Source organism: Dermacentor albipictus, chromosome 1, assembly GCF_038994185.2.
Source record: "Dermacentor albipictus isolate Rhodes 1998 colony chromosome 1, USDA_Dalb.pri_finalv2, whole genome shotgun sequence".
NCBI classification, from domain to species: domain Eukaryota; kingdom Metazoa; phylum Arthropoda; class Arachnida; order Ixodida; family Ixodidae; genus Dermacentor; species Dermacentor albipictus.
In genome coordinates this window covers 492,573,006-492,585,164 of record NC_091821.1, presented here as the reverse complement: position 1 = coordinate 492,585,164, position 12,159 = coordinate 492,573,006, and the positions used below count along the sequence as shown (strand labels likewise).

General features: G+C 49.8%; 1 protein-coding gene across 7 annotated transcripts in view; it reads left to right on the top strand.

The window, feature by feature from the left end:
* LOC135912982 (microtubule-associated serine/threonine-protein kinase 3-like) overlaps window positions 1-12,159 on the top strand; it is a 134,910-nt gene that overhangs the window by 105,495 nt on the left and 17,256 nt on the right. The window contains exons 16-17 of one of the 7 annotated variants that reach the window (XM_065445643.1): window positions 76-242; window positions 8,376-8,501. The exons of the other annotated variants lie outside the window; for them this stretch is intronic. Coding sequence (XP_065301715.1) covers window positions 76-242; window positions 8,376-8,385 — 177 coding nt within the window. The 3' untranslated portion in view covers window positions 8,386-8,501. Of the gene's footprint in view, window positions 1-75; window positions 243-8,375; window positions 8,502-12,159 lie in introns of those variants that run through there. 7 annotated transcript variants of the gene reach the window in all.

Below are 12,159 nucleotides of genomic sequence, written 5' to 3'. Positions count from 1 at the left end.
TAAATTGTGCTCAATCGTTTTACAAAATAATAATTATACGCCCATATTTGGCGTGTTTCTTATGCATAAAAACAGAATTTATCCAAGACACCTTCCGTGCTTTTTGTTCTTCATTGGTACTGCCATCAACACCAATCACCATTCGTCCATCGAGAAGAAATCAACGATTCGTGTACAAGCGGCGCGCCAGCGGGACGTTTTCGTGAACGTCGGCTGCGGCGGTGTCTTCGTGTGCGAGACAGGTGAGTCACGTTTTCAAGTGAAGCTTGGAGTAACTGACTTGTGAGGGCGACGAAGTTCGCTGAAAAAAGCAGTTCGCGGCTCTATATGAGGCGGCTAGACGCGAACAATGCGAAACGCATGCTCCCTCAAGAAACGCGTAGCGAGAGGGCTGTACATGTGCTTTCTTGCTACCCCCGCCGAGAGCGCAATAATCTTTGTTGGTTACGTTCCGTGAAAATCGTCAAACAACGCGCAGCTGCCATTAACTTGGACCGGTTCACGGTTGTGCACTGCACTGCGACTCGCAGCTTGTCAGACGCCATCGAGACGCTGCGTCTCGGTTTGCGAGGGTAAACAGTTCTTGCCCAGGGCTGTTTGCGACAAGCACGGTATCGCCGCTCTATTGAAATAGTTCGTGTTGGCGGACTAAAAAGATGGCAGTTAAGTTTCTTGATTTGATTTGTTGTTCTTTTCTCCTTGAAGTCGACCAAAGTCTCTTCAAGGTGTTTATCGGCGTTGATGAAGCAGGAGGCAGGTTGGAGGTAACAAAACTTGAAGATATATTGCAACGGAAATATTTACACAGTCAAATACAGAGTTAGCAAAAGAACACTGATACAAAACACACAAGACAACAGCGCCTTACTCTTCTACTTTCTCTTAAGTTAGAGCCTAGGACAACTGTCGCTACATACGATCAACCGAGTCTCACTGTTCTACCACTAAGTGGTTACGGCCCAGACTAGCGTTGCATCGTACGGAGTCTTACTGTTCTATCAGGTTTAGTGATTACAGCCTAGACTGAGGAACAAGCACCTCGTCTCGGTTGTTATAGGGGAAAGAGACAAAGAAAAAGGGCGGTAGGGTCGTTAGCCCATCCCACGGAAGCAATTGCCAATGAGAGTTGACAGTTTCTTAAGCCACAACCCAAAGGGATGGGCTTACTCTCATAAGTGAATCTATTGGAAAACTACCCTGTTTTCCCTCTTCCCACATCTTCTTCTCCACCTCCTATTTCCACGTGGTCAGTGACGGCCTCGTCAAACACGCCAGGCCTGCATGATTTATTGAGGCCATCTCGCACCTCAGCGGCGTTTCTAGCCAGCAAGGGTGGCTCGGGCGCTGGTGTCCCAACACCGCGTACCGTAGCCCCCCTCAAGGTTTTTCCTGGTAGAAAACTAATTACCGCTGGCGGCATCCGGACTCGGGTGCTCTTCAAACGACGCCGCGCCCCTCTCTACGGCGCGCACTGCATGCTGTAACACGACACAAAGCGGGCTCTCCCCAGCGCTCAAAACAAGATGCACGTGGCTGCCGTCCGAATGCGTAGGGGGGTGAACCCCCCGCTCCGTACGCGCCAGACGTGGTCAACCTTGCTGGCAGCTGCGTCTCTAATTAGCAGGGGACTCAAGAGCCGGCGCCACAACGTCGCGTATACAACCTTTGTCCGCTCGAGCTTTGTCCGCGTGGCCCTATTATGACCATCGGCGGAATGTCAACAAAGCCCGCGTAAAAGCATTTTCTCCGAGTCCGTTTTCCCCTCTGCACCGCGCCCCCCGCGGCGGCGCGCGCCTCGGCTCGTCACCCAACACCACGCGGGCCGTCCGACCCCTCAACCACAGAAACGATTGCCGCCTGAGGCGCTGGGGGGTTAGACGCTTCCCTATTCACAAAACGCACGTGCAACTAGCGGCACTTCAAAAGTATATACAAAACAATCATGCAGCCCTACGCCGTCCATTCTTCCTGTTCGAGAGATGAGCGGCCTAACACGTTCCCCCTAAAGAGTATACTGGGCTGATTTTCGCTCAGTGATACGATAAATCACTGCCGCGATTACGTAATGAACATTCTAACCACACCCTAGCCTAATTACATCACAAGAACAAACACTTTCAAGTAACAAAGCAAGAAGAGAGTAAAAAGAAATACACAATACATGTCATCAAACTATTAAGCACACGATTGCAGTTCCAAACTGTAAGAGCACTCTAGTGTCTCTGGGGCTTGAATCGGCACTCACAAAGTCCGCAATATACAGCGCCAAGTGAGCAGGAACATTCACGCCCATCCAGTTGGCATGGCACTATAGTATTACGCTGGCTTCCATGAGCTGTTGTGAAGCCTGGACAAAGCATCCGCGTTACCATTACTGACACCCTTCCGATGTCGCACTGACACGTGATATCGCTGTAAAGCCAGCGCCCATCTTGTCAATTTTGCCCCGTGTGGAGTCGAAGTTGTAAGGTACGACAATGGATTGTGGTCGGAAACAACGTTTATCTCGGCACCAAAAAGCCAGTAGTCAAACTTCTTTAAGGCCCATATAATAGCAAACGCTTCCCTCTCAATTGTCGACCATCGCGTCTGAGTCGGCGTGAAGCGGTGGCTGGCAAAGGCAATAGGCCTCTCCTTTCCCTCAGCTGTCATTTGCGCCAAACAAGCGCCCGCCGCCGTAGCTGACGCGTCTGTGAAAAGCCAGTAGGGCTCAGATGGGTCCGGAGTGCTGAGCGCCACGGCCTCGCACAGGGACTGTTTCAGTATCTTAAACGCCGTCTGAGCTTCCTCTGACCAGGGTATGCTATTGGGTACCCCTTTCTTTGTTAACCGCGTGAGCGGGCTCGCCACCTCTGCACAATCTCGGACGCACTCGCGATAGTAGCCGCACAGTCCTAGCAGGCTGCGTAGCTCCTTTTTAGTGCGTGGTGGCGCCACATTCTTAATTGCAGCTATTTTCTCTTCGTGTTCTGGGGTTGAGAATCTTGGTGCGCAACCTAATTTCTCGAGCATCGACTGTGTGAGCTGTGATTTGAAATTAGTGCCCTGGTCGGAACAGATCATTTCCGGAACGCCAGTGCGACTGAAAATTTCAATCAACGCGTCGCAAGTCGCCTTAGCTGTCAAAGAACGCAGTGGGACAACCTCTGGCCACCCTGTGCAAATGTTCACCAAGCAAAGCGCGTACCTGTGACCTTTCGCTGACGGTCTGTCTAAGGGTCCAATGATGTCTGTACTGACAATTTGAAAAGGGTGATTTGGCCTAGTGGGAGGAGTTATAGGTACTCTGTCCGTGCGACGCCTGTCAGAGCGAATTTGACAATCATGGCATGAACGACAATGCTCTAATACCTCCTTCTCCATGCCAGGCCAAAAAAAATTACACCTAATACGCACTTTAGTTTTCCTTGGCCCTAGGTGCCCTCCGCATAGTGACTCATGAGCTAAACGCATCACCTCACTGCGCTTGTCTTTGGGAACAACTAGTTGTTTCACTCGGGTGCCTACTATTGAGTCCCAGTGGTGTAAGAGTCCATCAGAGACGAACATGCCGGATTTCCCACTCCGAGCATCTTCCCTTCCCTTCTTTAAGGTAGTGTCAGCTAGCTGCAATCTGCGGAACTCTTCTCTCTGGCTTATTGACGCATCCCTCTCTTCATCAATTAGCTCAACTTCCCCAGAAACACCTTCCTCCTCCAAAGTAACATTGCAGGCTACTGCCTCGGCTTTCTCATTTAATCGCTCTATCCTCTGAGCAGGCTCGGCCGGTGCTACAATGGATTCCAGAGAGCTGCTGGCCTTGAATAAATGTTCCCAATCTTCCTTGGTCAACAAACAATCTGTGCCCTCGATGAGCTCATTAGTCAACGCGCAGAGTAGGTCAATGTTCTGGGGCTCCGCCGCCATTTGCGGGCTATTTAACTTTACCGGCAACGTTGCTAGCTTTGCCTCGATAGTTTTACCAAATGCAGACACCAATCTTATTGTGCCTGATGGTTCCACGATACTTTTCGGAAGGAGACTCTCGCGTATGACAGTTATTTCACTTCCCGTATCTAGAATCGCATCTGTGGATACGTTTCCGCATGAGATAGGGATCAACTGCAGGTTAGTCATGCCTTCGCCTTTGTGTTTCAAGGCCTCTACATTTGCAGTGAGGACTCCATTCGGTATCTCACTTCCCGTCTCGTGAGCTATCGACACCCTTTGCGCCCTCTGCCTTGGCTCGATAGCCTTCTTTGGCTGATTTTCCTTGTCACTAGACATCGGGCAATCCTTAGCGAAATGGCCTGAGCTGTGACATACGTGGCACCTGAGGGCGCTTTTCGCTACGCGCGTCTGCTTTTGCCCCATCTCTGCCACTGATGACTTTGAGGCGTATCCTTTGCCTTTGGCTTGTTCCAAAGTTTGTAGTACTTTGGCAATCTCAGGTGGCTTAAGCCATCCCTCGCCTTCTCGTAGCATCACGTATTCAAGACCCTCTATACTAAGGCCCGCTTTTATACGATCCGCTACCATGAGTTCGGCCATAACTTCTACAGTGTCGGCTCCTCTTACTTGAAGGTAGTAGGAGAAATACGTTTTCACTCGCGACGCGAACTGTGACCACGTTTCCTCCTTCCGCTTCACTGCTCTCTCAAACCTTTGCAGATACTCTGCTGGAGAAAGCTTCAGTTCCATCAGCACTGCCTGTTTAACTGACTCGTAATCTGTACTCTCTTCCTGGTTGAGGTTATGCAGTAGGTAGCGAACGCGCTCAGTTAGAGCTGGCATGACTAAATGCACGCGACTCTCATACGGTACCCCGTAAGTAGCAAAAAGTCTTTCTACCTCCTCAAACCATAAGGGTACATCCGCGTCACACGGCAGGCGGAACCCTTTCAGCACTTTTGCGCATTGCTCGACGGAGTCAAAGCCCATTCGCCTCCGATCGCCCCGCTCCGACTCAGCGCTGGACGATGCGCCATTGAGACGTTCAGCATTCGTCCTTGCCTGCAACAGCCTTTCGTACTCAATCTGAAGCTGTATACAGGTAGTCTGAGCATTGAGCCTTTGAATTTCAAGCTCAAGCGTTCTTGTATCATTCGGAATTTGCAAAGGCTGAGATGCCTGCTGCGAAAATTCCTGGCTCTGACTGGGTTCTCTCATTTCATTTGACTTATCGGAATTTAGCCTATCGTCATTTGATAACTCCCGATTCCGATCCATTTCCGCCACCGTCGCACCCTCAACTCCATTAGACTCCATTGTCTCTGCGCCCCTGCGTGTCCTCACCATTTGCTCTACACATCAACTGCCATGCCAACTTGAGAAAGACGCAAGAAATCCTGCTCACCCTTTGCTGAATGCACTGTCGTTTTCGGATCTCCTCCACGGTGCCGGGCTTGGCTGCTGTGGGATCTTCTCAAAGGTGCAGGAGGTGCTCGTTGGATGACTTGATCCCTTCACCACTGGTCCAGGATTCGATGTTGTAGAGTTCGCCGATCCTGTCGACTGCGCCAGTTAAGTTTCTTGATTTGATTTGTTGTTCTTTTCTCCTTGAAGTCGACCAAAGTCTCTTCAAGGTGTTTATCGGCGTTGATGAAGCAGGAGGCAGGTTGGAGGTAACAAAACTTGAAGATATATTGCAACGGAAATATTTACACAGTCAAATACAGAGTTAGCAAAAGAACACTGATACAAAACACACAAGACAACAGCGCCTTACTCTTCTACTTTCTCTTAAGTTAGAGCCTAGGACAACTGTCGCTACATACGATCAACCGAGTCTCACTGTTCTACCACTAAGTGGTTACGGCCCAGACTAGCGTTGCATCGTACGGAGTCTTACTGTTCTATCAGGTTTAGTGATTACAGCCTAGACTGAGGAACAAGCACCTCGTCTCGGTTGTTATAGGGGAAAGAGACAAAGAAAAAGGGCGGTAGGGTCGTTAGCCCATCCCACGGAAGCAATTGCCAATGAGAGTTGACAGTTTCTTAAGCCACAACCCAAAGGGATGGGCTTACTCTCATAAGTGAATCTATTGGAAAACTACCCTGTTTTCCCTCTTCCCACATCTTCTTCTCCACCTCCTATTTCCACGTGGTCAGTGACGGCCTCGTCAAACACGCCAGGCCTGCATGATTTATTGAGGCCATCTCGCACCTCAGCGGCGTTTCTAGCCAGCAAGGGTGGCTCGGGCGCTGGTGTCCCAACACCGCGTACCGTAGCCCCCCTCAAGGTTTTTCCTGGTAGAAAACTAATTACCGCTGGCGGCATCCGGACTCGGGTGCTCTTCAAACGACGCCGCGCCCCTCTCTACGGCGCGCACTGCATGCTGTAACACGACACAAAGCGGGCTCTCCCCAGCGCTCAAAACAAGATGCACGTGGCTGCCGTCCGAATGCGTAGGGGGGTGAACCCCCCGCTCCGTACGCGCCAGACGTGGTCAACCTTGCTGGCAGCTGCGTCTCTAATTAGCAGGGGACTCAAGAGCCGGCGCCACAACGTCGCGTATACAACCTTTGTCCGCTCGAGCTTTGTCCGCGTGGCCCTATTATGACCATCGGCGGAATGTCAACAAAGCCCGCGTAAAAGCATTTTCTCCGAGTCCGTTTTCCCCTCTGCACCGCGCCCCCCGCGGCGGCGCGCGCCTCGGCTCGTCACCCAACACCACGCGGGCCGTCCGACCCCTCAACCACAGAAACGATTGCCGCCTGAGGCGCTGGGGGGTTAGACGCTTCCCTATTCACAAAACGCACGTGCAACTAGCGGCACTTCAAAAGTATATACAAAACAATCATGCAGCCCTACGCCGTCCATTCTTCCTGTTCGAGAGATGAGCGGCCTAACAATGGCTGTGGCTTAGCTAAGGTTAAGCCCAGGATGCGAAGCATACTAGCCTTTATTTTAACGCGACAGCGTTAAGGAGCTCGTGTCGCAGAAAAGCCGGTGTCGTCGGCGTCGGCTCAGGCGAGCGGCGCTTGCTCAGGCACACATTTCGTTGTCGCGCCGAACGCTGCGTTGCTCGACGCTCACCGCGTCCGATGCGGGGCGCGTAGTCGCTGCGCCGTTGCAAAGCCACCTAGAAACAGTCTCTGTAGCACGCCGCAACCTTCGCTTCTCATTCCAACGAGCAGCTGTCTCCAGGAGGCATCTCACCTCGTGAGTGTCTAGCAGAGCCAAGCGCAGCTGCTTATATACCGCCGCGACGCCGCGAGCGACGGCGCGAGCTGGAGCCCCGTTTCTCCTCTGTCGTGACGTCACGGTGTCACGTGGTCAGCCTTGAAGGCGACGCCGCGAGCGACGGCGCGAGTTGGAGCCCCGTTTCTCCTCTGTCGTGACGTCACGGTGTCACGTGGTATTGAAGGCGACACTGCCGCGCCTGAGGAGCTGGGTTGAGTTCTAGTAATATGCTTCGCATAAAACGATCTGCTGGACAACGCTTAAGGTCGATATCAGGAATTGCACATTTCACGGAAATTCCGGTTTCGAGAAATTTGAATTCGTAACCCACGTTCACATGATCACGTGAAGGTTGACGGTCCTTTCGTTGGCCCGTTCTATAGGCTGACGAACGCTGGAAAGAACATAAAAGACGCCACACCGATTCAGACCGTAAACGGGGTTCCGGGGGCGGGCGCTGCCTAAAATAAAATCGGGACGTTAGGCACGCTGTAGCCAAGCTTTGCTTGCTCGTTTCCCCTATAGAGTAAGGGCTCCTGAATATTTTAATAATATTGCTTGCAAAGAATGGCATGTCACATAAACAGCGAGCGTAGCTTATTTTCTTTTGTATTGCAGCGAGGTGTGTATCTACGGCGCACGGACGGATGATGGTGTAGACGTCCGTGCGGTTTGTTTATACAGAAAAGTAACGGTGGAGAAAAGTCCCCAATGACTACTGCATGTACTTATTGCGGTGGCCGCGTTGGGAAGTACTGCGCATTCTAGTAACTTTCGGTTCCTTAACATTTTTTCGTGGCGGAATACATTGCACGACGTATTGTCGCGTAGGCGCGGCGTGGCGCGCATTTGAACAAATGCCTCGTATTTGGACATTTCGAATTTATCTTTACCACGCTTATGTGAACCGCTATTTTGCCTACCAATGTACTCCTTATACTGAGTACGTACAGGGGTGTCCAAAAGTTCACAGGCCGCGGTGCCATGGGATTACATAGGATGGCAGCCTGGGAACTTTTGAACACCCCTGTACGGGGTCTTAACATTTATCCTTGTAAGTGCGAGTTTTATGGGTCAGAGGTCAGAATGTGTCGCTGGTTTTATATTGTGCATCGGTTCGCTATTCATTCAAAGAGGTTTCCTGGTTCAGTTGTGACGCTTACATCTGTTTTTGGCAATTAACGAAGCGTGCACTTATTGACATTTTCAGCCCGTGGTGATGCCGTGCCGTCCGGCGGTCCAAGCTACGGCACCTACTGCTGTGTGTCGTGGTGCTTTAACAACGGCAGAACCCAGAAGAAGCCTATCTTGCCTTGGAATAAAAACGTTGCGGAAACTCTGTCTCTTCGATACATATGACCGCTTGTACCAAAACATACAAGACAAGCGCGTAGGATAAAGCCGTAGTGAATAATTATTACCTCTATCTCCATCGAAATAAAAATTGCATCGCGACCTCAATTCACGCCAAATATCGAACTCGACAAAATAGGGAATCGCTAAACCAAAACGACAAATAAAAGCGTTGCCATTTGGGTGACGAAAAGTGGCCTGAAATGACAAGCTTCCGCTACAGCCTAGCGCCGGTTACGCGGCGTAATCCAAATTTCGCGCCAGGGAAACCGAAACAAGAAGTGCAGGGCAGTTGCTCTCACCAACCGCCAGGCGCGCTAGGGTCGATTGGGCCGCTGGGGTGTATTGGAGTGTCCACTCTTAACTTTTTTTTTCTTTCTCTATGGTACCGCGGAAAGAAAAGAAATTGATATTGTTGTAATATTTAAAAAATGGCAACACAACTGAATTAGACAGGTGTACAGTTTTAGTGTTTGTGAAGACAAGAAATGTATATAATTAGATTCCAAATTGGTTTCGAGATGCCGAAGAAAAGTTCTTTACCCACTGTCCCCTAGCAGAGTTGGAGGTTGAACTGCGCCACACACATGCGTCTACCGATGTCCACGCAGTTTTGCGATGCGAAAGAAGTAGTTTTACGTTTCCACCACTCACCAGAGAATACGCCTCAGCCTCCCTCAAAGGTGCTTTTATTTAGTGGGGAGGACAACCTTTGTTCAGCGTTGCAGATAGCTTGTTGCATGCTTCATGTGTTTGGTACAATAACTTGACTGTGCCCTTATACTAAACCAGGTCCGTCACGATAGCTTGATTTGTCGGTCGATGTTGTAAGGTGTGCAAAACCATGGCAATATCAATGTTCTCTCACAGTTTCTTAACGCGTCATTGTGTTTGCTAGGTTTTCCAGCGAATGAGAAAGGTGCTCTGTCAATTTTTATGTTGTCCGTTTTTTGAGTACAACTGTGCAGATTAAGGTTTTTTTGCTTAGAGCTCCACCAAAACTCCGGAAACTTCCCACTAAGAGGACACTTCCCGCAGTTCACGCGGCTAATACCAGTGATAGGTCTCTGTCCACATCGAGAAAACATGGTGTCGCTGCTAGTGACTTCGACGTGAGTAACTCTGAAACGAATACTAATGATTTCATGGAACCGGAAGCTACAAGCACACCTAACTTGGAGAAGCTGCAAGTTAATCCACTTTCGCCTATTCAGGCGACGTGCTTAAACTTAAACTTAAGCTTTCTTTAAACTTAACATTTTCTTTAAGCTTAAGCCTAAACGACGTGCTTAGAGAAACACGCCTCACTACAAGAAAAAAAAAACTGGAAAGAAAGAGAACGAAGCGTCTCGGGTGCCGCATTACAGCGCTGACATAAACCTCAAGTTATTAAACGAGGACCAGACAGTTGCCCTCCAGAAAGACAACCGTAAGTCTTTAATTGTAGTTCCCCAAACAGTTAAGAAAGTCCTTCAGGTGAAATTCGCGTTTGGGTGAACAGGTTACTATCTTTTCCTGTAACAGGGCATGCCTCTGCCATCATAAAGAACACTGTGCAGAAAACATCAGCATCTGCCCTTCCATGCAGCCCGGTGTACTGACGCAAATCTTCGAGGCTATGAAGACAAAAATTGCCACGATGAGCGACGTAGAAAAGTACTGCGTCTTCCTATTAGACGAAATGTAAATCCGAAGCGCATTTGAGCTTCTTCATGGCAGCGACTCTTAAAGCATTTCCCGAGAGCAACCAATTGTCAAACCATGTGCCAATTAGTTTGCCATTTGCCAAGTGGTATCAACTTCCACTGGAAACAGGTCATCGCATATCACTTTAGGAGCCTTATGTACCTGGTGACACCTTAAGGGACTTCGTCTTCCACCTCATTAAGCTCTCCGCGAAGTTTCGGTTCGTGTGCGTTGCGCCAAGTATGACATGGGCTCGTCCAGTTGCGCCGTGTGGCGGACTTTGAACTTGCTCTCCGCACCAATGCGACAATTAGGAGGAATTTCATTTCTCGCCGGACCCTGCTCACGTGCTCAAGAAGAAGCCAACTTGTGCGGAAAGACGTAACGGAGTTGGGTGATGAGACTTTCTTGAAACATAATTTGCCGTGGGCCCTAGTTTTAATGAGCCATGTCCGAAATTTAATTCACTTACAGAAGAAGAGCAACCATAAGTGGCCCCAAACCTAAGTGCAGCTCATGTGTCGGATGGGCATTTCACGAAAATGAAAGTGGCCATAGCTGTTCAGTTGTTCAGATAGTCCCTAACAACCATCAGCTCCTTGATAGAAAAAAAAAAGTTTCCAGCTGATGCAGAAACAACCGACAGGTTTTAAATGCGTGAGCATTTAAATGCCATTAAAATGCCATATGGGATAGAGACTTGGAGAATAATAAAGAAGCTTGAGAACGAGGACCGCGCAAAGAGCGATGGAACAAATAATGCTAGGCATAACGGTAAGAGACAGAAAGAGAGCAGTATGTATCAGGGAGCAAACCGCTATATAACCGATATTCTAATTAACGTTAACAGAAAAAAAATGGAGCTGGGCAGGTCATGTAATGCTCAGGTTAGATGACCGTTGGACCATGATGGTTACAGAATGGGTACCGAGAGAAGGGAAGCGAAGTCGAGGATGGCAGAAAACTAGCTGGGGCGATGAAATTAGGAAATTCGTGGGCGCTATAGTTGGAATCGGTTGGCGCAGGACAAGGGGAATAGGAGATCGCAGGGAAAGGCCTTCGTTGTGCGGGGGACACAAAATAGGCTGCTGCTGCTGTTGATGATGATGAACCAGGAAACACGTCCATCCGTCAAGTAAGATGAATCGCTCTAAAGAAATTAAGTATACAACAAAGTAAACTCGAAAGGAACGTTGGCGGTGGTGCGTTCCGAACCTATGATCCCGCGCTCAGAAGCTGAGTTGGTTACCCATATAGCTAAAGAGCTACGCCTGCAGAAGTTGAGTATAACTGAACCATATGAATATGTTGTGCAGGAGGCACAATACAAATGTCAAAGGAAAACAATTTCTAAGCAATATGACAAAGGAGTCCGACACAGCTGTGGGTGACACGAACGACACCGACTGGAAGACGCAACAGTGTAGGTTTATCCATTCGCTCCAGGAACAATGTCTAGCCCCAGGCCCACTTGCGTAGCGCTGGCGATTCGGCGGCGGAGCCCTGTACGGCGCACTTCATAACATCTTGCCCCCTCGCTGAAGACGGCGCCACACATGGGGCCCAAGCCATCGGGAGGACGAAGGGCTCATGATGCGGCTTGGGGGCAATCTTCGTGCACAGTTTCGGGGCCTCGGCAACGTAGGTCCGTAGGGCGCGTCAGAGGTTCGATGACGTAGTTTACTGGAGAAGTTTGCTGTAGTACCCGGTAGGGTGCATGGTATCTCGAGACAAACTTGGAGGAGACACCTGATTGCGAAGTAGCAGGCAACCACAACCAAACGAGAGCGTCAGGCGAAAGCGTAGGTTGGGTTCGCACGTCGTCATGACGAAATTTCTGTAACGCTTGTTCTTGCGTTGTAAGTGAGCGTGCTACTTGTTGACGTTCTTCTGCATACCTGGCGGCTTCAGAAACCGGTGTACCCTCTGACAAGCCGGGGCGGTAAGGAAGAATA